At 42.1% G+C, this 27,565-nt stretch overlaps 1 protein-coding gene across 2 annotated transcripts; it reads left to right on the top strand.

Moving 5' to 3' along the window:
- Nucleotides 1-638: 638 nt before the first annotated feature.
- On the top strand, nucleotides 639-26,198 carry RCN1 (reticulocalbin 1). 2 transcript variants are annotated; one of them, XM_048854966.2, is made up of 7 exons: nucleotides 639-737; nucleotides 1,044-1,280; nucleotides 11,448-11,641; nucleotides 15,801-15,979; nucleotides 16,713-16,773; nucleotides 22,422-22,621; nucleotides 23,589-26,198. In XM_048854966.2, exons 2-7 carry the CDS (start codon nucleotides 1,054-1,056, stop codon nucleotides 23,694-23,696), a joined length of 969 nt encoding a protein of 322 aa, XP_048710923.1. In that variant the 5' UTR covers nucleotides 639-737; nucleotides 1,044-1,053; the 3' UTR covers nucleotides 23,697-26,198. The 2 variants fall into 2 exon arrangements, with proteins under 2 accessions (XP_048710923.1, XP_048710922.1); XM_048854965.2 differs by having other exon boundaries at nucleotides 640-796.
- Nucleotides 26,199-27,565: the final 1,367 nt, after the last annotated feature.

Genomic DNA, 27,565 nt, shown 5'->3' with positions numbered 1-27,565 from the left:
ATCTCCAGGACTAGCTGTGAGGCTGCAGAGAACATTATTCCTGCAGCCGGGCTGAGAATTTAAACGTCCCTCCAATACACAGCAAAAGGCTTCACCTGCCTTAAACCGACCCCAAATAAGATTGTAGATTGACGAGATTTGTGGCGATGTGCTCTTGTTGCGGTACAAACTGCGAGGCTGCAGAGAAGGTTCCCGTTGCAGTCCGTGAGGATCTGCAATTAGCTCTGATCTTTGTCAGCTTGCCAGGGTCACACAACAATACAGCGGGTTTGCAAGACCCCTCGTTCGCTTCCTGGTGTCACTGTGTGGTTGCAAACTTTAGAGTGTTTGGTGAGTGAAAACAACTTTTAAAAGCCCCCCTAGCCCCGTGTGTCAAACTTCCTCTGGTTTATACAGAGCAACTGAGCTGTTCCTAGGCTGGAGCCGGGAACTCCCCAGCGGAAACCTTACACCCCGCGCAGCTCAAATCCAGCGCTCTTTGCAACTTTGATGGGGAAACCTGAGCCGCCCTGCAAACGTGGCGATTCAGCCCCCTCCGGCAGGCACCGAGCCTCCCCTGCCCAATAGCAAGCGCTGTAACATCTGGCGGCAGAGCAACCTTTCCTTGCAAACTCTCGCGTGACTGGTTGGGGGGGAGGAAGGCTGAGGGGCTTGTGATCACAGTCTGCAGTGGGTCATTTGCAACTTGCAGTTGCATTCCTAGGGCTGCCTGGGCGATAGACTCTCAGCAACAGCTGGTATGTTGCAAGGGGTGCTGGTGGCGAAGTACAGCTCCACGCTTGCTGTCTGTCCAGAGGTGGGGAGTGCGAGTGTGTGCGCGTGGGAGGTGAGGGGTACCAGGCTCAGCTGCTGCATGTAGGGACCGGTACTAAAGGTCTCGCGCGTGCCGGTGCTTTTGGAGGTGATGCAGCAGGTTGGATGACTTGATCCATGTGTCCTACGTTGACATTTCGTCTCCCCTGATTCCTTATTCGTAACAAGCTCATGTAGCACTTTTCTCTCCCTTTCTTTCCCCCGGGCTGTGGCGGATCCCGCCTTGCTAGGACCAGAGAAATGGGCTTCCAGGCTGCCTGCTGGTTCGTGCTGCTGCTTTGCACAGGAGGGTCACTCAGCAAACCCACTCTCAGGAAGGAGAGGGTCGTTCATCCAGACCCTCAGCTCAGCGATCAGCTGCACGAAGATAACCAAAGCTTCCAGTATGACCACGAGGCTTTTCTGGGCAAGGAGGAAGCCAAGACTTTCGATCAGCTCACCCCAGAAGAAAGCAAAGAGAAACTAGGGTAAGATGGGCTCCTAGGAGAGGAAGGGAACGGCCTCTCCAAGGAGATGAATTACAGGGACCCTGCCGCATTAGTTTAGTGCATAACTTTTTTTTAAAAAGTGGAAATGCGGGTATCGAAATAATAATAGGGCGTTGGACCAGCAAGAACCTGCAAGTGTTTCTGTAATTGTAGGCTGGCTGAGCGCGAGCTCTTGAAACCTCACGAGCTTTAACTGGAGAGGGAAATGCTTTCTGTGGCTTACACCCGTGTTGCAACAGCCCCTAGTGTAAGAAAATAGAGGCTTTCCCAGCCTTGGAGCCTCACTTACTGCAACAGTGGGAGAGAGGACAGAGGAGGCGTGTCCCCCGCCCCAGGAAGCGCCGATAACGTGGCAGAGGGGAGGTCCCGCCGTATCACTGCATAGTAGGGAAAGGATTATTTCAGCGGAAAAAGAGCTGGAAGAAGCTTCAGAGACAAAAGTTTCAATCTTTCTTTCTCTTTGTGTTTTTGTAACGGAAACTTTGTACCAGAGCTAAGGCCAGGCGCGAAGGGTTGTGTGGCACTGGTCAGGAGTGAGAATTAACTCAAGTGCCGCGGGCGTTATGCAGAGCTCGCAAATCTCTCCATTGCAAGAGATCTCTGGGGACGGCCCAGGAAGGGTTTGCTGAGTGACCGGGCTTTCTCGAGCCGATCTCCAGTGGCTCTAGTCATTTCAGAGCGCTGCCCATCCACTCCCAGGGGAAAAGTTGCCTGCCAGAATTGAACTTTACAGGGTGACATGTGTTTGACCGCAGCCTCTCCTCCCCGAGCCCACACTGATTTTACAAACAAATGCTGAAAACTCAAGGCTTAGTTTCACTCTCTCTGTTTAAATGATCGTTTCTCTTTCTCTCTCCCAGCTTCTCTGGCCTTGCACTGAAGTGCCTCTTCCTCCAGCTGCTGATAGCTACATGTAGCACTGCACCAAGTACTAGATCGACTGTACTATTCAAGCATGCCTTCTCCCATCCCCTGCGTGCACTGCTTGCACCTCCCTTTGCACCTGCTCCCCCTTGTCCAGTCCATTTAAAGTGCAGCTGTTAAAGTCAGGCTGCTGGCCTATTGCGCTTACTGTGTCAGTCCTCACTTTGCATCTCTGTTAACTGTCTAAGCTTCCTGTTCTCACTTTTGCTACCCTTTACAACTTGCCTGTTGGTGACTTACAATTAAGGCTAAGATTTAGTCATCAGTATTTTTAGTAAAAGTCATGGAAGGTCACAGGCAGTAAACAAAAATTCAGGGCCCATGACCTGTCCATGACTTGAACTATATACCCCGACTAAATGTTGGGTGCTCTGGAGGGGGAATCTGGGGGTGGCCCTAGGATGCTACTGATGGGAGGGGGTGCGGGGAGGAGGCGGCGTGCAGCCTGGGACAGCCACTGGTGCTGGGGGGGCAGCGCATGGCCCGAGACCACTGCTGGGGCTGTGGAGGGGCAAGACTGCCCCAGCAGCAGCCAGGGCGGCTGGCCTGGGAGCCCCTTGGGCTGTTTGGGTGGCCCTGAGGTCAGTCGCACCCGCTGCTGCAGAAGTCATGGAGGTCCCAGAAAATCATGGAATCCATGACAGACTTGCAGCCTTACTTATAATGTTGCCCTCTCCCCTTGCTAACTATGGTAGCTTTGTCCACCTCTCCCACAGCGTGCCTGTTCTTTCTTCCACGCTGCTCCTTCTTGAGACATGCTCCCTGATCTAGTCCATCGCCCTCTCATCCTTCTGATCCCTCCTTAAGACCTACTTCTGTTCTGACATCTATAGGATGGGTAGGTTTATGGCAGTTGAAGAGAGCTGGTTTTATTGGTTTAGTAAAGGAAAAACATTTTCATATTATTTTAAGCCTCAAGTTGTACATCAAACTATCATGTAGAACCATATGACTGCATTACCATTAGCCTCAGCCTTCCTCCCCCTTCCCTTGCCGTGTTTGTTATACTTACTTATTGCATCTTATTTCAGATGTGAGCGTAAGCTCTTTGAAGTAAGGACTGTCTCGTAGAGTACTAAGCACAGTGGGTCTGTGATCCTGTTGAGTGATACTGAAATACAAGTAATAATAGGTGCTGTAACAAAAATATTGAAAGCATAATTATCATAAATGGGCAACTTGTCCAAATTATTCAAAGGCCTAGAATTAGTACTCAGTACTCCCAACATAAAAAAGCAAACTGTCTCTCTGACTCACATATATTAACATCTTGGGCTTTCTTAGTTTAAACTGGAATCACTTTTAGGCCTGGGCTACATTTGAAGGTTATTCTAGTATAATTATTGGTATTAAGTTATATATGGGTGCCTTATGCCAGTAGTTATTCACCTTCCCATATAGGAATAGCAGTACAGGTATAACTGGCACAGCTTTCTTGTGCAGACAAGCCTTTACTACTTTTTCCACAGAAGGAAACAGGAGCTCCATGTAAGTATATTTAAATAGCATGAGGTAAATTTAATATTCTAAATCAACACAAAGTGAAATTCAATTTTCAATTATTTCCGTTTTCACCCCATGTATCATGTAGAGGAGATGCAGACAGGCACATGTATAAATGCACTAAACCAGCCCTACAATAAATAGCATACTAAACAGGATACCCAGCAATCTTCAGTCTCTCTCACAAGAATACTGCCAATGCATTGTGGGGATTGAGGGGATAATTTACCAATGGTCGTGGTGGATTCTCCATCACTGGCAATTTTAAAATCAAGTTTGGAGGTTTTTCTAAAAGATCTGCACTAGGGGAGTTTATGGTCTGTGTTATGCAGGAGATCAGACTAGATGATCACAAAGGTCCCTCCTGGCCTTGGAATCTATGAATTCCAGAGTTGTGGTTCCCCGGATGAAGAAGGCCCTGCCTCGCATACTTTCTAGATTATACTCGATGAAGTTCAGCATCACCAAACCATACTGGGATGCAGGGCAGCAGGCACTCTTTCAGGCATTCTGATCCTATACAGGATTCCATTACCAACACTTAGTCATATTAACTTATCACCAATAAAAAGCAAGAACAGCACTAAGGTGAGGACCTGAACTCTGGTCTCTGACACATATGGTTCATATTATGTCCATTTTAAACTGAGCTTCAGTTAGGATATTACACCTCTCCCTTTGTTTGTCCCCTTGGACACAGAGATCTGAGGAACAAGAAAGTGTACTGGAGTGTTGCTCAGTGACTAAATATCACCTAAGGTAGGACAGCTTCCAACATGCTTCTCCTGTCTCCTACTGTCCATACTGCCTGGGTTTTGAAAGCTCAATCCAGAACTGAGTGCAGCCTTGAAAGAGGAAGTTCCACAGTTTAATACATGAATACCCTAATACAGAGATGTTTGAACCATCTTTTCGTTTGTCCACCTCCTCCTCCCTAGTTATTTACATGTTGGTTTCTTTAAAATGGATGATGTTGCCATGCCTTTTCTAATCTCTACTGTTCTCATTTTCAGAATCAGACGCACCCATTGCTCTTTGATTTTCATCGCATTGTTGATCGTTAACCATTAGTGTAATTTGATTCTGCACCTGCCTTTCTTTGGCAGCATCCAAGAGTCTGTACAATATTTAAAGAAAAAAAATCAGCCTTGGTATCTCAAATTTCAGACTGCTCTGGGGCAGGATGGTTTGTGACTTCCTGTCCAAGCAGAATTTCAATACTCCCTGATAAAGAAAACATCTACTGCATTTTTGCTATCAAACAAGTCTCTCCCCAACTCATCTGCCAACAGACTAACTGCTGCTTGCTCCCAGTGCATTTTGGGTAGCTGGAGGTTTGGTAGATGGACTCCTGGCCCCCTGTTGTGGGGTTCAGACTCTTTTTTCCCCAATGATGGGAGAATTCACAGGAAATTCTCATAAGCGTTTGCATCACTCTATATGAGAGTAAGATGCATAAAGCAGAAATGGAGCATAAGCTAATCTCTAGGGCTCCAACTTCAGCTATATTACAGAGGCATAGTTTTGCTTTTTGATTGATGGGTTATGTGGAGTAGGATGCCTTCTAATTCAGTCATTTGTCAGATTTGTCCTGCATTTTGGGGCCCCCTGTCGTTGGGTTTGTTTCACAGGAAATCCACCACTGGTGAGGAGGTGTGATGGGGGTTGCAGGGAATCCATGAAATAGAGGGTGGCACATAGGGAGCTTGTGGGAGGTAATGGAGCGATGTAAGGAATCCTTGTTGTGTGCAATGTGCTTGGCCTATCAAAGCCACAAAGAATAGTATTTAATGTGTGTCACATACTTAAGGGAACATTTGGCCTGATCCAGCATTTCTGAGAATGGTTTTGCTTATACTCCTGGGGGAATTCTGTGTCACTGCATATGCACAGAATTCACGTTCCCCGCAGATTTCTTTGCTTCCCTGCAGAAAAATGACTTCTGGTGGGGAAGCAAAGGGAAGCCCACAAGAGTGGTCATGTGCCTCTCTCCGGCAGCACAGGCTGGTTGGTTCGGGTGCCTGGAGCAGCCGGTAAAGACGTAAATCACCACTGGGATGTGTCTGGGAGGGTTGGGTAGTCGTGCATGTGAAAGGGAGAGAGACATTCTGTCCCTCTTGCTCGCTATTGTGGCATGCTTGCAATGGAGAGGCAGGGCTTTGGGGTGTTTCTGAGTTTGGGCATGGGGCAGAGCAGAATGTAGCAGCCTGCCTGCTTAGTGAATTGTTCCCACTGTCTTTGTGAATTCCCCCATGAGTATAAAACAGGTGTAAAAGGCTCCTTTATGTTACCAGGACAGGATGGCCTTATAAATGCTTATGGTGCTTTAGTAATTAGAACTGGTCTAAATTTTTGTACTGAAAAAAGTTCCTATCAAAATGTGCTCCATGAACAGTACGGTACTTACCTTTCTGGAGCCAATATAAATTGTGAATTTGATTCCCCAGCCCTCACTTGCTCTTCAGTTCCTATGATATAACACTGAGTGAATGGCTGCATATATTTGTTGACTAACAACTAGAAATAAAGGGTCAAACCTAGCTACATTACTATTAGACAAAGGGGGTTTGGAGATTTCCTCCAGTGCTCCCCATTCCCATTCTTCATCCATTGTATTGTATGTTAAATAATTTACCAAAATAATTGAAACTTGCATGATTATATTGCATTATTTTGACAAATAAAATGTGCAGAATTTTGCAGAATTTTAAAATATTGTGCGCAGAATTTTTCATTTTTTGGCACAGAATTCCCCCAGGAGTATGCTTACCAGCATTTTGAACAGTCTCAAGGTGGAAAACACATCACAGGACACAAACTGTGCAAATAAAGCCTCTAACGCGATTGGGCATTTTTAGGCCTTTTGCTGCTTTTCACACTTTTGATTAAAATAACTTTTGCAACAGAAGAGGAACTTTAAATATTAAAAAGATGCTTATTATTAAATCAGAACAGAAAATACCTTATGCTTTTTAATGCTAGGATCCCCTGCAGCTTTGGTCACAAATGGTATCACTTTTCAGCAAGCTGTTGGCTGTAAGGAGGAGGACAGATTTAATTAAAAACATTATTTTTAAACACTTTTCATTCAGCATAAAAATATTCAGGACCCAACTCTTTAAGGAAACCGAGTGCAGCTTCTTTAACAAGTAATTCTCACACAAATGAGATGGGTATAAACATAACAAAGTCTGCTGTATACCATTGATTTATAATGGAAACACTTAGGCCTGGTCTACACTTAAAAATTAGGTTGACATAGCTCTGGCACTCAGAGGTGTGAAAAATTCACAACATTGAGTGCCACAGTTAAGCCAGCCTAACCTCTGGTGTAGACAGCATTAGGCTGAGAGAAGAATTCTTCCATCGACCTAGCTAGTGCCTTTGCGAGGGGGATTAGCTGCAGTAACAGAAAAACTCCTTTTGTCCCTGTAGGATGTGTCTACACTATGGCAGTACAGCAGCAGATCTGCTGCATTGCAGCTATGCTGCTGTTGTGCCTGTATTGTAGACATGGCCTAAAAAAGCCATGTTCTGCTGTTGCTGTCACACAAAAGAGAGTTGACTAATATACTCGAAACGTAGGCTCATCTACTAGTGAAGAAAAATTTTCTTGGTGGGGGGGAAAAAATCCCCACAGATAAATAAGCCTTAGAGTCATGTAGGCCTTCCAGGCCAGCCCAGTGATAAAACTGCTGTGTAGTCTGATCCTAGTTTGATAAGACATTCAGGTCTGTTGTTTATTGGTAGCAAGATGCTTGCTGAGCTTCTGACACCATATAGGGGCCCAATGTGGCAAATCTTGCTGCTGTGCACCAGACCCAGGCCAGAAGCCAGCAGTGGCACCCAATCCAGCAACCGGGCATACGCACAAAAGGCTGAGGTTCAGAATCCCTCGCCTTTCAGCTCACATTGTAGCTGTGAGTTGTCTGGCCCCTCCTTGTTTCATCTCCAAATGTCCCCTCTACCATATATGTGCAAGGTTCTGCACTTGCAGGTTCTGTGCACTTTCTGCTTGTCCCTCCAGATTTGCCCTCCCTTTGTACAACAGAACTGAACTGATTTCACTGCTAAAGAGCTGGGGGCAGGCTGTTCCCCTAAATGCTTATATTGAACATAGGTCCACTGAGGTTTATATGCTGGGACTATATGCGGTTTGGTGCAGCAAGCCCTTTAGCCTTGAGAGAAAGAGGTTTTTAGTTTTATGGGCTTGTAGGGACAGCTTAACAAGTATTGCATATACTTTTGGTTCTGTAGCATTGTGGCTGTGAGACCTTCTCTGAATTTTCACTTTGTTAAAGAATTAGCCACTTCAAATGGGTCCACTACAACTTCTGTGTTTTGAAGAATGAATTTTAGCTGCATTGCAAAGCAGTCAGAAGGCTATTGCTCGCTTGCCACATCATCCTTAAAAAGACATAAGACTTTGTTTCTTACCCACCTTCATTTTAGTAGGAAGCAGACATAGGTCATCTAGATCATTAGCAGAGATGCAACTGAGCTAGAAAAATAGAAGAATGCACTTGAGGGAAAAATAAACAATGCTGGCTACCAGCAGCACAGCTCTTGGCTCTGACCAGTTCTGGAGATACCAAGGAAGTGTTAAAAATAACAAGAGGGTAAAATATTTCCTCTGGCAGAAACATTTCAGTTACTTTTAGCATTTCACAGTAGACCAAAATGTCAGCCAGCTCACTTAGGTTGAACACATTGCGGGACAACGATATTGATGCATATGTCCCATTGTGGTGTCAGACTTTCAGGGGAGATTCACTGGGGGATACATACAAAAAGGAAAGGCTGGCTGATCAGGTAGCATGTTCTTTTCTATTTCTCAGGTGAAATTTAGCAGCCCCTCTTTTTGCCCCCTTCAGAAAAGTCTTGGTTATGAATGCAAAAGACAGACTCTGCATGTGTCTGAACCCCATGTCTGTAATGAGATCTGTAAAGATGTAATGTGCTACAGATCCAATGATGATAGCAGATCAAACACATCATTGCTGAAAATTAAATAAAACCCATACTTGGTATTGAACTAAAGTAGCTCAGAAAAGAACACTGCTTTAGATGGAGAGCAATTTTCTGCCCTAGGTGGAAGGAGCAGTTATAGGGGCAGACTCACCCATCCCTTTCTCCATAAAAGATCCTACAGAATTATCGAGTCTTCATTGACCAAAATGTCAGCCAACTCACTTACGTTGAACTCACTGTGGGTCAATGAAGACTCGATAATTCTGTAGGATCTTCTATATTGCTTGGTGGTGGCTGAATTAAATAAAGCCAATCTGGCAGCACCTCGCAGCTGAGACTTCAGTGACTACTAATTAACCTATTTCAAGAGCAGGAGGCCCGCTTTTCCATTGACCAGTGCCCAAAGTATACAAATACCAATAATAGTTTTCATATAAATCTTGCTGGTGCCTCTGTGGTCTTTGGCATATGCTTTATGTCATAGGATTTTAGTGGCCATCCTGCAAATAGTTATGGTCTTGGGAGGACAGAGGTAATGAATGTTATGAGAAAGAGAAAGAAAAGATTGTAAAGGGATTTAAAGTAAACTTAGTTCTTGGGCCAGAAGGTAGCATCACTAGGCTTAATTCAAGGTGGTTTTAATGAAATACTGCTGGGGAAAAAGTTTAGATATAGTAGAGTATAATATCCCTTCAGAAAACACATTTCTCTTGCTTGTCATAAATACACCATTAACTGATAATTCTCTCCTATAAATATATCCTAATATAAATTGTTTAATGGAGCATTTTTCTTTTTTAAGGTTCCTTAAAGGCCTCAGTTAAGCAAGGCTGTTAACCAGGGGCTTACCTTTAACTTGAAGGCAATGGGACTTAAGTATGTGATTTGCTGCTTTCCTGATTAGGGATTGACAAGGCATATGCTTAAGTGCTTACTGAATCAGAGCCTGGGGCACATTTTCTTTAGGCTTTGTCTACACTGGCACTTCCTCGACAAAACTTTTGTCATTCAGGGGTGTTAACCCCCCCCCAACGACAAAAGTTTTACTGACGAAAAGCACTGTGTGAACAGCGCTTTGTTGGCAGGAGCGCTCTCCTGCCGACAAAGCCGCTGCCGCTCGCTCGTAGGGGGGTGGAAATTTTTTGTTGGCAGGAGAGCTCTCTCCTGCAGACAAACAGCATCTACACTCCGCAGCTTCTAATGGCACAGCCATGTTGCTAAAAGCTGCGTAGTGTAGCCATACCCTTAGCTAGTGAACAAGATGCAAAGGGCACAGTTCTGCCCTTAGCAATACACACACAACTTCCATTGACTTTAATGGGAACTGTGCTCCTGAATCTGAGAGCAGAATTTGGCTCTTTTGAATCCTACTTTAAATATTAAGGACACTAAAAATAATATTTGAAAAAAGGAAAAGACCTGACCAGTGTTCTTCATAACACACATTGCTTTTAGTTATTTCTTATTTAGTAAAGGTACTATTCATTATTCGTACTGTTTTCTTTTTGCATTTTTTTCAGCTTGGAATGTAAAAATAAACACATCACCTTCACATTTAGATTCTCATGCACTGGCAAAGTTGTGGTCTCCTTGCAGGTATAAACAGAAGGGGTTTCATAGTGTTTTTACACTGTTGAGTGTAATGGAGAGATTTAAATATACTGCAAATGTTTCCCTACAAATAAACCTCTGGTGAGAGCAACGTATAGGCATAGATGTCTGTAAGCGAGATGTGTCAGAAAGCACAAAAAAACCCAACGGCTCACTACCGTGCCATTGAGTTGATAGAGTAATGAAATACCATCTCCTTTTTTTAATCTGTAAGGAAAATAACTTGTGGAAAATTTATTTTGGGAGAAGCTAAAAGGTTGAGGGAGTTGCCCTCTTTGCATAGTTTGGCAGCTTAGCTTTTGACTACAATAGAGCTTTGCTTAGGGCCTGATCCTGCAAGGTGCAGAGGTTCCTGAGAATTTCTGAGGCCCTGAACTCCTACTGACTTAGGGGCTCTCAGCACTGCTCAGGTGCAGGCTTTGACATCAATGGGCAATAGTGACTGGAGACCCATTGCAGATTACTCAATGTGATGAATTAGTGACAGAGGGCAATCCTGCCCCTGCTACAGAGGGTCTCCTGGCAACACAGTTAGTGCAGATCCTCTCTCTTCCCCCCCCCCCCCCCAAAAGTGGGGGGCAAGATTGGAGGGGAGGGGCTGTGCAGGTGTTGTGTATCCTGTGCGCTGCACAAAGCCCTGTGTAGATCATCCAATCCTTATACCCTCTTACAAGGAGACCACCCAAGGGAGTGCAGAAACTCCCGTAGGCTTCGGGCTATAGGAACCTCCACTGTGCAAGATGACAGGCTCTCTATGGCCTGACGGGAAGATACGTTCCGCTTAACAGCTCAGCATGGCCACTGTCTCTGGACACCGAACAGAAGATTTGCCCCTATGTGATCAGACAATAAAAAAATTAAGGACAGTACATCACCCTGTGTTCTTCGGTCCATCAATTTTGACAATGATAGTTCAGTTTTAATTATTGATGGCAGTGTACTAGCAAATGTCCTATAGTATATTCTGTAAATGTAATGAAGCCTTAGTGATAGGGCATCTCTCTACATCTTTGGCTGGTACCTCTTTGTGGAGGGAGGGCAGACACAGTCAAGGTCTCATGTAGATTAGCAAAGCTGGACCAGCATGTACATTTTATTTCTTTTTACCAGCTGTTAAAGGTGTGTCTCTCTTTGCAGGAAAATTGTTGATAGAATAGACGATAACAATGATGGCTACGTCACAACAGAGGAATTGAAAAACTGGATTAAGCGAGTGCAGAAACGCTACATCTATGAAAATGTGGCTAAAGTCTGGAGAGATTATGACCTAAACAAGGATAACAAAATATCCTGGGAAGAATACAAACAAGCCACGTATGGTTATTATCTAGGTAAGATTAGTCAAAAGGCAACATTTTAGGTTGGAATTTTCTAAAAAGCCTTAGGGAGATAGACATGAAATTTCAACCAAAATCACTGGACACAAGCACGTAACTCTCTTAGGAGGTTCTAGTCTCATATGAAATTGTAAATTAACATAGTTCAAAGATCAAAAGTTCCTCAGTTGTGCATTTGAAAAATATAGCCAATCTGCACCACGGTCACCTTCTCTATGCATAGGGATTTCAGGAGGGGACAAACAAGTGAATAAAATTTCAAAGCTAAATTAAAAGCCTCTGCTCCTATTAGTAAACTAAGGGAACTGTGTTGTTATTTTTAAACCTTTATTTTAAAAGGAAATACGTTGAGAGACTAGTAAGTATTTGCTGCATTGTTTCTCTGAAGTTATGGTCTGGATGCTAAAAATTTATGTAAGGTCTAAATAGAATTATTCTGTCCGAACATGCCACAGATTATGATTAATTATAAATGGAAACCCCTAAAGCAATGTTTATTTGAAAGACATGATTCTTTTCTTTTGTCCCCATGGAAAACTTAATCTGATGTGTTTGATATGACAACAGTTCAACAGTTGAGTTTTAGTGTGTTTCACGTACAGATATTGGATGGCATATGTTGGGGTCGGGGCGTCTTGGTCCAGTTCTTATTGGGCAAGTGTCCACCATTGAAACCAGCACTTCTGTTTGCAGTTTCAACAGCAAGGCTTTGGCCTGATCCAAAGCTGACTGAAGCCAGGTCCTGAATGAATATGGTTCTCTTCTCCTTCCAAGATAGATGTGGACCCTCCATCATGTGGCTGATACATATTTGGGTGGGGTGAGGGAACTTGTGCTGCTACAATTGATACTCCAATTCTCACCAGGGCCATAAACCCAAGCCCCTTCATAAGCATTGAATTCACTCTGAAAAGTTAACTCCCTCTGCATTTAATTTTTTAAAATGAAAATGGCATACATATGTTTTTAAAATGATTACACAAGAAAAAAAGTTCATAACTGATGACGAAAGGTTAAATGAGATACAATTGAAATATTCTACTTCACATCTTATAAAAAAAAAAGTACAGATTTCAGATGTGATCAAAGGAGACCATCTGAAGGTTCTTTAATTAGGGCACGTTGTAATCAGAGAGAGATCCAAAGCACTTGAAGGAAGGTATTGATTGAAGTATATGTCAACATACTGACTTTCATTCTGGGGGAAAAGGCCTCCTACAAACGCAAAGGCTACCTCACACTGCTCTGGATGAAATTCATGTCTGGGCAGAGGGTCAGCACAATTCTTTTGCACCACTTTGATCCCATTTTGAGGGCGTGAGATTCAGGATGTGCCCAGTCTTGTGCTGGCTTTCTACACACAGATTTCACCCTGTGTGAGAGCCAGGCTTTAGAGAGCGGTAAATATATCTTGATCTTGTTTTAATGCACAATTAAAATTCACAGAACCATTTCCCAAAGTAGTCATTTAAAAATCAGATGAGTCTATAAACGCCTTCATTTTGAAATTGTTTTTCAAGATTTTTAATGAGTTTAGTGATGCTATTTTTCTAGAATTCTCATTCATTTCATACCACTGAGTTTAAATTTCATTGTTTTAAACAAAAATAATTTTTAGGTTCCACCTCGAAGAGAGGTAGCTGCTAAATAAACATTAGTGAGTCTGCCAGTTTCTGAAACCAGATCTCCCTAGTCTCTTCAGTTTTGTTGTTTCTAAAACTGGACAAATTGAGCAGATTAGATTGAACAGTGCAAATTGCTTCACTATACTAAATATTGAAACACCGTTTTTACAGATCACATTAAACTAAACTCACAAAATACTTTAATGTGAGAATTTGACCGTTACCAGGTAGCTCCTAGTCCTGTGCTGTGGGAGAAAGGACTGGCTGAACCCAATGCTATTCACTGAATATGTTTTATAAGAGCTCTGTGCCTTGTGCCTGAAAAAAAACTGTCAGTAATAGAAAGAAATGGAAAGTTTCAGGCTGGAATCTTCCACTGAATTTGAGGATTCTACTCCGTTCCAGATTTGCAAAAGTATGACAGACAGCAAAAGTGTGGGTAAAAAAGGTGACATAGGCAGGCGCTTTCAAACTCATTCTCAGCACAGCAGCCATCTGGTCAGGCAGAAGCTGTGGGGAAGACAAGAAAGTTCTATTCAAGTGCCCACAGAATCATTGCTTAAAAAAAATTGGTACAAGAGACTTCCCTTAAAACCAAAATTAGACCATCTGACAAACCTAACAAATATGAATGGAGGAACAAGAATGGATGGCTCTGAAAGGAGAACAGGAGAAGGAACAGGCGAATCATTCATGATTAAGGCTATGATTTTTGTCATGGACATTTTTAGTAAAAGCCATGGACCGGTAACTGGCAATAACCAAAAATTCACAGAAGCCTTGACCTGTCCCTGATTTTACTAAAAATGTACATGATAAAATGGGGAGGGAGGAGGATCCAGCACCCTGCCCTGCTGTGGCTGGGAGCTTTGCGGGATCCCCCCTGCCCTGGGACGAGGAGTTCTGGGAGATTCCCCCCTCCAGGCTGCAAGCTGTGGGGGACCCCCGCATCCACAGTGGCTGGGGAGCTCCGGGGTTCCCCTGAACCCATGGGGACCTGCCCACAGCAGCTGAGAAGCTATGGGGGACACCCCCCATGCTCACCCATGGTGGCTGGGGAGCTGCTGGGGATCCCCCACCGCCCATGGGGACGGAGCTCTGGGAGTCCCCTGCCACCTGCAGGGATGGGGGAGCTCTGGGGGATTTTCCCAATGGCAGCGGGGACTGGGGAGCTGCAGGCGATCCTCTCCTCGCCCGTGGCAGGTGGGGAGATGCAGGGGACCCGCCCCTGCCCACGGCAGCTAGGGAGCTGTGGGGCCCCTGCTGCTCCGGGCAGCAGGGGCATCCCGCAGCTCCCAGCTACCACAGGAGGTGGGGGTCCCCTGCAGCTCCCAGCCACTGCGGACTTAAGTCACGGTTTCCGTGACTTCCATGACCAAATCATAGCCTTATTCATGATGTAGGAATTGGAGATGGTAAATTTAATCTAGCTAGGCATTTTATACTGCATTCATCACTGTGATGCTGGATGGCTGAGATTTGCAATATAAAATCTTTGATTTCTTTTTAGAGATACTAGATAATGCTTTTCTTTTTTTAAAAAATAACAAACCAAACCAAAAAAGATAAGTGAGCTTTTCTAAACTGCTCACATGTCGTTAATAACCTTTAAAAGACCAGTGGAATCCTTACACAATCAGACTTGGGCAAGACATCTCTTCGTGCAGGAACACAAGGACACGGTTAATTTTGTGCTTATCACAGTCTTGAAGCTGCTTGGCCCAGACATAAAGGATTTCACAGTCAAAAGCATAGAGTAAACAGAAACCAATTTCCATCATTGAAAAATGTTATCAAATCAAAATTTGCTTGCAGAAACCTGCACTGGGGACTCTTAAGTGACACAGACGTAAGAGATAAAGACTGAGTGATAAAAGCTTCTGGGTCAACAGATTGATGCAGAACGACTTCCATGGAGTTTGAATTGGGCCCTAAACACTATAAGACACACTTTCAGCAGGAAGGGGCAAAGGTGGCAGCACTATACCCTGCTAAACAGAGGAACCTACTTCTCTAAATCCTGTATATTCTATGCAACAAGATCGTGTCAAAAAACAGAACAAACACCTCCCTCCTACAAGCTGGGATACAGACTCTTAACTACCTTATCAGCCCTATACAGCAACAGCCTAAAGCTCTGTACAAGACTTAGCAGATACGTAGTTAACCTGGATCTGAACGACAGTGATTGTTCGTGGACCTTAAGAGACTCTTAATTTCTTAGTTCATGGTAAATTCCACTTGTCCACCTGTAGACCACAATTACTACTAAACTGAGCCAGTCATTCATAAGCACAAACCCTGTGATCACAAACACACTTTAATGGCTGGCCATGAATTTAAGATTTCACAAGGGAAATCCTGACACTTTAGCAGCCATCCTGACAGTGAATTATTGTAATTTTAGAATCTTGCAGGATCTAAGTATTTCAGCAGGTTTTTCTATACATGATCATTGCAGTGTACGGAGACAATGCAGCAATATTTTCAGAGACGCACACTTCTGAGATTGTCAAATTAATTTCTAGAAAATCCAGAAGAATTTCAAGATGCGACTGATCAACACAGTTTTAAAAAAATGCTGCCCAGGGATGAAAGGCGATTCAAAACTGCAGACCTAGATGGAGACTCAGCTGCCACTCGTGAGGAGTTCACTGCCTTTCTTCATCCGGAGGAGTTTGAGCATATGAAAGACATTGTCGTCTTAGTAAGTAGAGTAAAACCAATTGCATTCCCTTTGTTTTTATTCCTCTGATGACCCTTGATGCACTTCCCTAAACTTTCATTGAAGGATTTTAGTAACAGGCATGCACATAAATAATAGCCAACCCAGGAACAGAAAAGAAAGTGCTTCATGGAATTCATTTCTTTTAGGGCTTGTCTACACATAGAGTTGCAGTGAAATTAATAAACTGAAATAGGACTCTTATTTAACTAGAGTTTAAAAAAAAAAAAAGGAATAAAAGTATCCATGGCACCAACTTCCACCGGAATAGCAGAGTTGTGAATAGAATCTGATTTATATCTGTTGGTGCAAGTTTGTATATAGACAAGCCCTTACTTAAAACTTGGAGTTGGTGTCTAGATACAAGAGTGATTGGTGCCACCTAGATAGTTTAACAGCAAAGTGGCCAAATCGATTCATACGCATGGAATTTCTTCACTCTGACAGGAGATCTGGGCATTCCTTTGAATACGAAACTCACATTGGAGTTGGTCAGTGTCAAGATTTCTGTGTACCAGGAATACTAAAGGAGGCCATATACCAAATGTGAAATCTTCCAAAAGGGCAGTGAGGATAGCCAAACATGGTACAATAACTCAGGATTTCCCTTAGGATTTCAGTTTTGATAATTTTGAGAAGTGGCACGCAATAATAAAGACAGCTATTGGAATTTTCTGTTATTTCTTGATCATTTTGACAAAAAAATGTTTTCCAGGAAACATTGGAGGACATAGACAAAAACGAGGATGGTTTTGTGGATCAAGACGAGTACATTGGTAAGTGCTGGAATGGAGTTGACTCTCCTTAACATTTAGCACAAGTACTTTAGAAATCTCCACTCCACCAGTCCATCCCCTCAAATCTAAGTCAATTCTTATATCACAAAGAAGAGCACCTCCATGCCCATACTCAGTCATTCTGAACAAGGAAAACCAAATAGTTTCTTTCAATTTTAGGCATATAGTGACACCTATAGCAAAGGTTGCCTAATGCTTTCCATTATAAGACTCTGTTTTTAGTTTCTTATAACTTTGGCAAACCTAAATGGTGAGGGCTGATTTTTTTCCATGCCCGATGTCTGCCTAAAAGTTGTGTTGTCCTCTTCCCACCCCCGGGGAAGTCAGCTAAAATGGTTCAGCCATTTCCAAGGAAAAGGTTAGAGAAAAATATTGTTTCTCCCATGTTAATTTCCCCCCCCCACACACAACTGTTTCCTTGTGACGCTCTAGTCCTTTCATGTTTTGGAGTGAAGACTTGAAATTTGGCGAGGGAGGGGTGGAAAGGGTCAGCATCTCATCAGAGATGTGCCTTTTGCAACACCTGTGAAAATATGGCCAAATTACAAGTCTCTGAAAAAAATCACAGTTCACATATGCTCAGTCTTGCTAGCATTTGGCAACTAAATTCTCTGAAGATTCCATCTGCGCTGACCATGCTTCATCCTCAGGCAGTTCTGCTCAGCTGCCATCCCCATAGTAACTGATCATTCTCCACCTTTGGGCTGCAGGGGTTGAGCTGGGGGCAGGTTGTTCCTCCCAAGAGCCTGGGCTCCCTGCTGTGATGTCAACGCTTCCTTGTTGGAATCCAGGCAGCATGGAGGAGCCTTCCTTGAGTGCAGAGGGAACGCGAGGGGGAGGAGGCAGAGTGGGTAGGCAGAGGAGGGGTTGACATGTGGCAGGGAAGTGGATTGGAGCAGGAGCAGAGGTGGGACATGATATAGAGGTGGGATAAGAACAAAATGCTCAGTGAGACAGGAGCCAAGGATGGAAAATTGTGAGTGTGCGTGGTGGGGGGGGGGAGAGCAAGAGCTGGAGGGGGAAGGATACAAGCAGGTTGGGGATTGTTGGAGGTAGGGGGTCTTGGCAAGAGCTGGGTAAGGGGCAGAAGCAGAGGGAGGAGATGGAAAGGAGACAGGGAAGGGACACAAGAGGAGGAGCTGGGGAAGGCCAGGAGCGGGGGTTGGGGACTGGCAGCAGGGAAACAGGGGCAGAAGCTGGGCAGGGGCTAGAAGCAGAAGAGAACAGGGAGAAACTGGGGCAGAAGAGTCTATAACCGTTAGCAAACACTCCCTTACAGAACTAGAATTGAACCTTTTATTTGAGTCTCATCATTCCTTTGCTGTCTAGCAAATAGCTGTGAAACCCGCTGAGAAAATGGGCCTCTCCATTCTTTCTAGTGCCCAGTCCATATAAGATAACAGCCTTCTACTGCTACCAATTAGGACTGTCGATTAATCGCAGTTAACTCACATGATTAACTCAAAAAGATTAATCACGGTTAAAAAACTAAATCAAAAGATTAATTGCAGTTTTAATCGCACTGTTAAGCAATAGAATACAAATTGAAATGTATTAAATATTTGTGAATGTTTTTCTACATTTTCAAATATATTGATTTCAATTACAACACAGAAGACAAAGTGTATAATGCTCACTTTACAGTGCAAATATTTGTAATAAAATAAACTAAAGAAATAGTATTTTTCAGTTCACCTCATACAAGTATTGTAGTGCAATCTCTTAACCCTGAAAATGCAATTTACAAATGTAGATTTTTTTTTACATAACTGTACTCTCAGACAAAACAATGTAAAACTTTAGAACATACAAGTCCACTTAGTCCTACTTCTTGTTCAGCCAATCGTTAAGACAAACACGTTTATTTACATTTACAGGAGATAATATTGCCCACTTCTTATTTACATTGTTACCAGAAAGTGAGAGCAGGCATTCTCATGGCACTTTTGTAGCTGGGATTACAAGGTATTTATGTGCCAGATATTCATATGCCCCTTCATGCTTTGGCCACCATTCTAGAGGACATGCTTCCATACTGATGATGCTTGTTAAAAAAATGTGTTAATTAAGTTCTTGACTGAACTCCTTTGGGGAGAATGGTGTGTCTCCTGCTCTGTTTTACCTGCATTCTGCCATATATTTCATGTTATAGCAGTCTCGGATGCTGACCCAGCACATGTTGTTCGTTTTAAGAACACTTTCACTGCAAATTTGACAAAATGCAAAGAAGGTACCAATGTGAGATTTCTAAAGATAGCTGCAGCACTCGACCCAAGGTTTAAGAATCTGAAGTGCCTTCCAAAATCTGAGAGGGATGAGGTGTGGCACATGCTTTCAGAGTCTTAAAATAGCAACACTGTGATGCGGAAACTACAGAACCCGAACCACCAAAAAAGAAAATCAACCTTCTGCTGGTGGCATCTGACTCAGATGATGAAAGTAAACATGTGTTGGTCCGCACTGCTTCGGATAGTTATCGAGCAGAACCCATCATCAGCATGGACGCATGTCCTCTGGAATGGTGGTCGAAGCATGAAGGGACATACAAATCTTTAGCACATCTGGCACATAAATATCTTGTGATGCCAGCTACAACAGTGCCAGGCAAACGCCTGTTCTCACTTTCAGGTGATGCAGTAAAACAAGAAGTGGGCAGCATTATCTCCTGCAAATGTAAGCAAACTTTTTTGTCTGAGCGATTGGCTGAACAAGAAGTAGGACAGAGTGGACTTGTAGGCTCTGAAGTTTTACATTGTTTTATTTTGAATGCAGTTATTTTTTTGTACATAATTCTACATTTGTAAGTTACACTTCCATGATAAAGAGATTGCATTACAGTACTTGTATGAGGTGAATTGAAAAATACTATTGCTTTTGTTTTTTACAGTGCAAATATTTGTAATAAAAACAAATATAAAGTGAGCACTGTACACTTTGTATTCTATGTTGTAACTGAAATCAATATATTTGAAAATGTAGAAAACATCCAAAAATATTTAAATAAATGGTATTCTGTTATTTTTAACAGCACGATTAATCATGCGATTAATCAAAAAATTTTAATTGTGCGATTAATCATGATTAATTTTTTTAATCACCTCATAGCACTACCACCAATTATGCTGTTAGCTCAAGTAGAGGACAGTGGTGTAGCTCAAAGGATCCCAATCCTGCTGATGATGGGGGGTGGGGGATTAGTATGGTTCCACAGGATGGAATTTTTGGTTTTTCAATTTTTACATTTTTATAAACTTAAGAATTTGCATTAAAAATAAACGGTTACCAGGACATTAAGTTTGCAAAGGCAAGCACTCAAAAGTTGTGAAATACCTGAATTAAAGGTTAGCTGTGCACCACTCTAGTGGCACAAAGAGAGCAGAATGGGAAAGTAAACTGCAGGTCTGTTCTTGCAAGTTATTTTGGTCAAACTTCAGGCACCTTTGGGTTTTTTGTTTGCTTTCTTGCTCTTAGAGCCAGGAAGGCACAGTGGCAGCATAAGACTGGGGTTCAGCAGTACAAGATGTACGTGTTACACTTGTGAAATGTCATGCTGAAGCTAGCGTCTCACTCTGCCCCTTTGTAATTTATTTTTTTAATCAGGAAAGTCGCACCATAAAAGCAGTGGACCAAACTCAGATAAAATCTTTCTGTTTCTAATGCTACTGTAAAGATTACTTCATCACACACAATTAAGAACAATATCCACACCTTAATTAATGGTAGGGGGTTCTATTCCTTGAAATTATATTTAGCCTTAAGATGTGAATGCTTTTGTCTGATTGAAATAACAGAGCAGCATAATTTCCCCAGTAATTTAAGTTTATTCAGTGACACTACCTACATATAATTACAAGGTAGTTGTCAACATTCGTTACCATGTGAATGCTGGTTCCTCTTGTCTCCTATAGATAGGAGCATAGAATGTTCTTGTCACGACCACCTCACGTTGGCAAAGATGATAAAATCAAATTGACAGGACGTGTCAGTTGCTTCAAATAAACAACGTAACTCTTGTGCGCTTGCACTTATTAGAAAATAAAATAAAGAGTAACACTGTGTAGTTCTTGAAGTTTTCTTGAACAGTTGGGAAAATCTGTGCCTAAATTATCGTATATGCTTTGATTAGACTAAATAGAGTAGTATTTTTTTGTTGTTCTAAACAATGGCTATAGTCCGTCATACCCACATTTTTGCTGTGTGTAGATTAAAAACAAACAAACGAAAATTCCCCACAGACATTGCACAGCTTGTGTTTCCCCCCCCATCAAGGGCCCAATCTAAAGTCAATTGAAGGCACTGACCCTTCTCCACTGACTTCAATAGGCTTTGGAGCAGGTCCCAAGAAAGTTTAGAAACTAAAAATTCCCATTTGTGTTTATAACACCTAGACAGAGTGGGCCAAATTCCCACTAAAATGGGCATACGCAGTTCCATTAATGTCCTGGGAGTTACGCCCACTTATGGCAGTGGAGAATCCAGCCTCATACAGTACATGCATGTGGTTTTTATTGCTAATTTTGGACCAAATCCTCAAGAGGGTTGCACCTGCACCTCCCATGGGTGAAACTGGCCTCAAGCTTAGCCTGACCTAGGAACATGTGAACAATCTTGACAACCAAAACCACATTGGGCTGCGAGCAGAGGCCACAAAATAGGTTTCAGTTTTAAATAGGACAATGGTAGAGGTGCGGGGGTGGGAAAGAATGAGCCTCGCTGAGAGGGGGAGTTGATTGGTGTGCGAGTCCTGATGGGAGAACCAGGGCAATGAGCAACAGAACTGATCATCCACTGTCTATCACAAGTTGTTTCCCTAGCCCAGGTCGCCGATGAGTGAGCTGTATCATGTCCATAAGGTGTGGTTTCCACACAGTAGGTACCTCTCTGATGTACATCTACTCATGCTGCATCACAACTTTTCTAATCCTTTCCTAGTATAGCGCAGCCCCTTACCTTCCAGTGCAGTTTGCTGCAGTTTGTTCAGTAGTCCAGGGCTAAAAAAGGAACGTATCTACTCAGCTGTATTTCTCTTACACAGAGACTTCCATAAAAGCAGGACAAAAGCCATCCAGTTCCATTTAGCAGATTTTTGTTTCCTTAAGTTTCCCTGCACCTTTTATTCCCTCATCCACTCTCTGGTTGGATTCTGATGTTATCGACAAAGACAGTTGCTGGCAGGGACAAGATGCAATGCTGCTGTGGGTCCTCTCCCCCTTCCCCAGTACATCTGAGCTCATCTTGAAAGAGCGTGAGTGCAGATTAAGAGAGGATCCTGAAGAAGAGCTGTACGCCTTGCTTGTAACCTGGGTAAAAAAAATCACTAGGTGAAGACATTTGGGGCCCATTTGCTTTTCAGTTACAGCTGGGACTGTCCATTAACTTAAGTGGCATTGCACAGGCATCCTAAAAGGGGGATATGAAAATGGCTAAAACTAACAATGGTGAACCATTTGAGCGAAGCAAGGTGCATATCCATGTGCCCATTCCTTTTCCACCTATGCCCTGCCCCACACAACATACAATACCTCTGTGCAAGCTATTACTGTGATACTTCTGCTACCAGCCTGCCTTCATTTTGTGCACAATTTGCAAGCTAAACAGGACTTTGAAACCTTTTGTTTCCCCTCCAGCTGATATGTTTGCACATGAGGAAGGTGGACCAGAACCTGACTGGGTAATTACTGAACGTGAGCAGTTTTCTGATTTTCGGGATATAAACAAGGATGGGAAGATGGATAAAGAGGAGATTCGGCACTGGATTCTCCCACAAGACTATGATCACGCACAAGCTGAAGCTAGGCACTTAGTCTATGAATCGGATGTAGACAAGGTACTCATTGCTCTGGTATATTTAATAAATGTTATATTAAGAGTTTAACTGGTTCCCTTTACATAGTGTTCAGCCAGCAAGAGATGATTCTTAATGACTTTTCTTATTAGTACAGTCTGAGTAGAACTAAAGATGATAAAAATGATTCTGCTCGTGCCTTACTGCAACAAAATAAATTTGAGTTGATAAAAGTTAGAAACCAAAAGGAATAGCTGATAAAATGACTATGAACTCAGGTAGGTCCACTGGCTGACCAAGTGCTAGAGAGCTTTCCAACCTATGTCCCTACACCCAAAAATTCTAACAGATTTTTCTCTTTTGAAATGGACATGGACATTTATGTATTAAACTAGACTAAGAGATAAATAGGAGAGAGATGAAAAATAGAAGACTATAAGAAATAAGACAAATTTGCAGCTTAAGATCTGGCCCATCCCTTCTGCGTCCACTATGACCGGGGACTAATAATTCAGCAGCACCTGGTTAGGAGCCGTTGCTCAGCAGGATTGTTCCCCTCTCTCAACCCTGCTGATGCTCCACTGCTGGAGTTTGGAAGATCAAGACTCCCTTATATAGAGCTGAATTTAGAAGGATTTCCCTTCAGTTGTTAAATGTAGGTGATCATCATCACCAAAAACAAACAGACAAAATATTTTTCATATTAATAATCAAAAAGAAAAAGTTAAAAACACAGGTGAGGTTGCACAAGTAGAGGAGTGGCACACTCCTACTGCTGAAAGTTCTGTGTAGGAATCAGTTAATTATGAAATACTTTGAGTGAAATCCAGACCTTAGTGAAATCAGTGGGAGTTAGGCCATTGACTTCCACTAGGGGCCAGCATTTCACCCACTGTCTGCAGCCTCTGGAGAATTTTCTCCTACTTGGCATCTCGGAAACCTGTACTGATGTTTCTTTTACCTGGTATTTAAAATGTTCTAATAGAGACTTTTTTTTTTTTCCTCTCAGGATCAAAAGTTAACCAAAGAGGAGATTCTAGAGAACTGGAACATGTTTGTTGGCAGCCAAGCTACCAATTATGGGGAAGATCTCACAAAAAATCATGATGAACTATGATATTTTTTACGACTCAGTGTGGCACAGACTGTTCAGTTTCTCACCACGTTAATGAAGTCACTGTGGTTTTTTCTGGCTGAATAACTTACACCAATATGTTTTTAACAAAGCAGCTTATTACCTCAGAAACGGGGTAGAAATAGCCTCTAACTCTGCACCCTTAAATGCAAGAGCTAGTCACTACAATTTTATTTTAAGAACCCCCTCACTGTTCTGAATCGATTGCAGTATCACTTTGGGAATGAACTTCTAAGATTTAGTTCTTAGGGCTCATTAGAAGTTTTTCACATTTTCTTTAAATACCTTTGTTTTTCCTGTAGGGAAATGCAGTTTTGATCAGGAAGCAACTTATTGAATGTTTAAACAGATTCTGAGTTTAGTATTGTGTTGTTTTTTTAAAAAATAGTAACTAAGAATTTAGAACTGTATTCTCCCTTTCCCATGTAAAGGAGAGATCTTACCTGATAAGAGCCATGGCCTTTTTTCCTCCATGCTGTAGTCTTTCCTCCTGGTTGGGTCCAGAGGTGCTGAATGAATAAGACCTCTTGGAATACAGACATGTGCACCAGCCCTATGGATCGTAACCACTTGAGTGCAACACCTACAACTAATCACTGCCCCCAGTTCCCTTTCACTAATCAGTAGCAGCACATCTGTCACACTGGCTGTCACCCCACAGTTGTTTTTTGATGAGGACAATAGAGTCCATGCTGACCATTACTACTACAGAGGTAATATAGGATCATTGACAAGAATTATGGCACATGGACCTTTGTTTCCAACTCATCCCACGCTTTGTACAAGAGACACACTCCACTTTTACTATGTAGGGCCTTTGCTGACTCATTCATGTCATGTGGAAAAGAAATGAGCATCTACCCTCTGGACCCTTCTTGAGCTTCTGGGCCTTCTGTTCTCCTCTGTGCTGCATCAGGGATGCATGTGGTTTAAAGTGCTGGTTTGTATATATACACACACACATTTATATCACCAAGTTGTACCATAGGTGGATGATTTTCCTTCAGAACAGTAAAACTTCCATATGGCTGCATTTTTTTACTGGATAATATGAGCTGTTCTTTTTTATGTACACTGTGGGTTTTTTAGCCCCTGTACTGAGTTGACAACATGCACAACAAAACCATGACTTTCTTTTTGATACTATGAAGGTGCAGAAATGTTAATAGAGGAGTCGTGGGAGGGGGAAGTAAAGACAGGAACCAACGGCAAGCTTTTAAACTGTAGCTCCAAAACTGTGGTCTCCAGAACACAGATAGTCCATGAAGCACTTGCTGGTAGCCCACAGAGAGCTGGCTGGGGACATGCCATGGTTCCTTCTTGTTTCCAGCTGATAATGTATTTTTTAGCTTCCTTTAGTGTGATTTATGTTCCATGTAAACAATTGCTATATTTACCAGTAGGCTGTAATTGGCAGGGGAGGCATCCACAAGACATTTCCTCTAGGATGTGTGCTCCGTGTTTTGAAAAAAGCTTGAGAACCCAATTTTAAACACTGAGCAGGGTCATTCTGCTGGTGACTCCACATTTGGGGATATTATTTTTGGATGCAAATTAATTTCAAGGCCAACTAAAAAATTAAAAAGTGATAATCTAAGCCAGAGGGAAAGAATCCTTAAAAATACATTTCTGCTTTGAAAAGTGACTAATAGTGACTGTGTAAAAATGGTACCTTTTTACTCAATGGTGTATACACCTTGTTCTGATCCTCTACATGTGGTTGAATTTCTCCCCATGTGCATATTCTGAATTATATCTGCGGAGTTAAAACAACAGAAAATTTGTGCTCCTTTTTACTCCAGTTGGCAATGCAGAATCAATGCAGCTATGGGAGAATGAGCTGGAGTCTGTTCTGATGTATGAATTATCATTCAACAGAATTGTCAACTAAGTTCCAACTGTAGGCTCAAATTCTTTCTTTGGCTATAACCATGCAACTCCAAGGTATTCAAGGCAGGCACGGGGATCACTGGGTGTGTAATCTGCCTTGCATAGTCATACACTGGTAATAATACAGTGAGCCAGAAAGAACACAGCTTTTATCTCTGACAGATCATGTGTGTGTTTTCTGTTTGGTTGGGTTTTTTTGTAAACTGAGCAGATTTGTTCTGGAAATTGCTGAAAAGGCAACCCTGGAACCACCTCTTCCATAAACAATGTCATTTTTACAGGGTCACTTTTCAGAGAACAAGTGCACTTTAGGTCATCCTCTGTTTCAATTCAAACTAGATTCCATCTAGTTTCGGCTGGTATAGATAATCCTGATAACATGTTGTAGCTTCTTGGTTTCTGCCTTACTATGACATTGCCTAAAATGTCTGCTAAAACCCCTGCTTCTTACACTAAAATGCAGTAGGACAAAATGTGATAAGCCATAAGCTAACACTTTTGTCTCTGCTCTTCCAGTACCCATGAGTCACAGTGATGCTTCCATGCAATGTTATCTGTGAAACAATAAACCTGTGTCCTGGCACAGAATCAGAATTTCTCTGCAGTGTAAGTTTATTATTTGACTTTGGAGCCACATTACTGCATACTTCATTCGTCATAAACATCTCTGGGAGTGTTCATCTTGAATAGTGGTTTCATATTGAGATTTATTTTTTTTAAAAAATCTTGGAATGCTTCCCACACACAGATAGGAGATGCAGTAGAATTGGCATGTGCTAAATGTTTCAGACAAAATGCTCTTTAAAAAACAACCAACCAACCAACCACAAACTCAAAGGCGGGCTGGGGGCTGAAACAGGAGGCATCAATGTCTTCATCCAAACATGATACTGCTGAATCTACCATATTCTGTTTATACAGCGCTGCATGCAAGTTTTGACAAGCAAACAAAGTTTCTCCTGTATATTTTTGGATATTTGAGAGCACCAAGACCAGACTCAAACAGGACACAATTCTGCAGCCCTGCGTCTTCTGAATTTCTAATTATTCATGTAATATCCAAATACAAAAGTAGGCTCCATTGAAGTCAGTGAGATTACTCACATGAGTATAGCCTGTAAGCTTAGGCCTATGAAATTTTACAGAAAGATTTAAATAAAATAAATGAAAATGTTAAATAGATTTTAATATGTCCATTTGTGGAAAAAAATCATCGCCTGATTAAAACTAGATTAAAATAATTAGCTAATCAATATTAGTGAATAACCTTAACATGACCATGCACATTTACATTTTGCTTTATAAAATATTTAAAAGGTATTTAGAAAGACAGCTTACAACTTCATTCATTCTTTCTGCAGTTTTTAAGTTTTACTTACCAAGGCTCAGTAATACAGAGTACATTTTGTGTACTAAATCCTCCTTTCAACCTCAATGTACTAAGAAAGAGTAACTCTAAAATAGACTAGAGCTTCTGGGTTTAAATTTAACACTATTTAAGGAAAGCAAACCTTTGCTAGGGGATATAACTGTTAACATTGTGATTTTTTCAAGCCTAAGGTTTCTAATGGGGTTTGACTGTTCCAGAGATAACATATTTTTTCTAGGTAACATATTTCAAGTTCGATTATGAGCAAATGTTACAAAATTTTAGTGTAATGTGAAATACTGTAATGTCAAATAGCATTATTTATCTGCTTAATATGACTAAAAACATTAATTGCTGGGAGCCATAATTCATCCCAGCAACATGAAAATCCATTTTGTGCCTATCTTGTCAGTTATTGCAGATTTTCATAATGAATTGTGAAGTGGTGAAATTCTTTTGGGAAATGTGTTTGTATATTTCCACCTGCAGGTTCTGTATGGTCACTTTTATTACACAGATCCTCCATTAACTAATGTTTTCATTATGGCGGTGCCATGACACATCAAGGATGCATTTTTATCCTTTTAGATAT

This window comes from Caretta caretta, chromosome 6 (assembly GCF_965140235.1).
Source record: "Caretta caretta isolate rCarCar2 chromosome 6, rCarCar1.hap1, whole genome shotgun sequence".
In the NCBI taxonomy this organism is placed as follows: Eukaryota; Metazoa; Chordata; order Testudines; family Cheloniidae; genus Caretta; species Caretta caretta.
The sequence above is the reverse complement of the archived record's forward strand: the minus strand, read 5'-3'. Positions and strand labels throughout refer to the sequence as shown.

What these genes read in the sequence shown, in the direction of transcription:
- RCN1 (XM_048854966.2), top strand. Translation starts at nt 1,054, where the DNA reads ATGGGCTTCCAGGCTGCCTGCTGGTTCGTGCTGCTGCTTTGCACAGGA. An exon ending in GAAAGCAAAGAGAAACTAGG is followed by an intron (nt 1,281 to 11,447) that starts GTAAGATGGGCT and finishes CTCTCTTTGCAG; the next exon opens with GAAAATTGTTGATAGAATAG. An exon ending in ATGAATCGGATGTAGACAAG is followed by an intron (nt 22,622 to 23,588) that starts GTACTCATTGCT and finishes TTTTCCTCTCAG; the next exon opens with GATCAAAAGTTAACCAAAGA.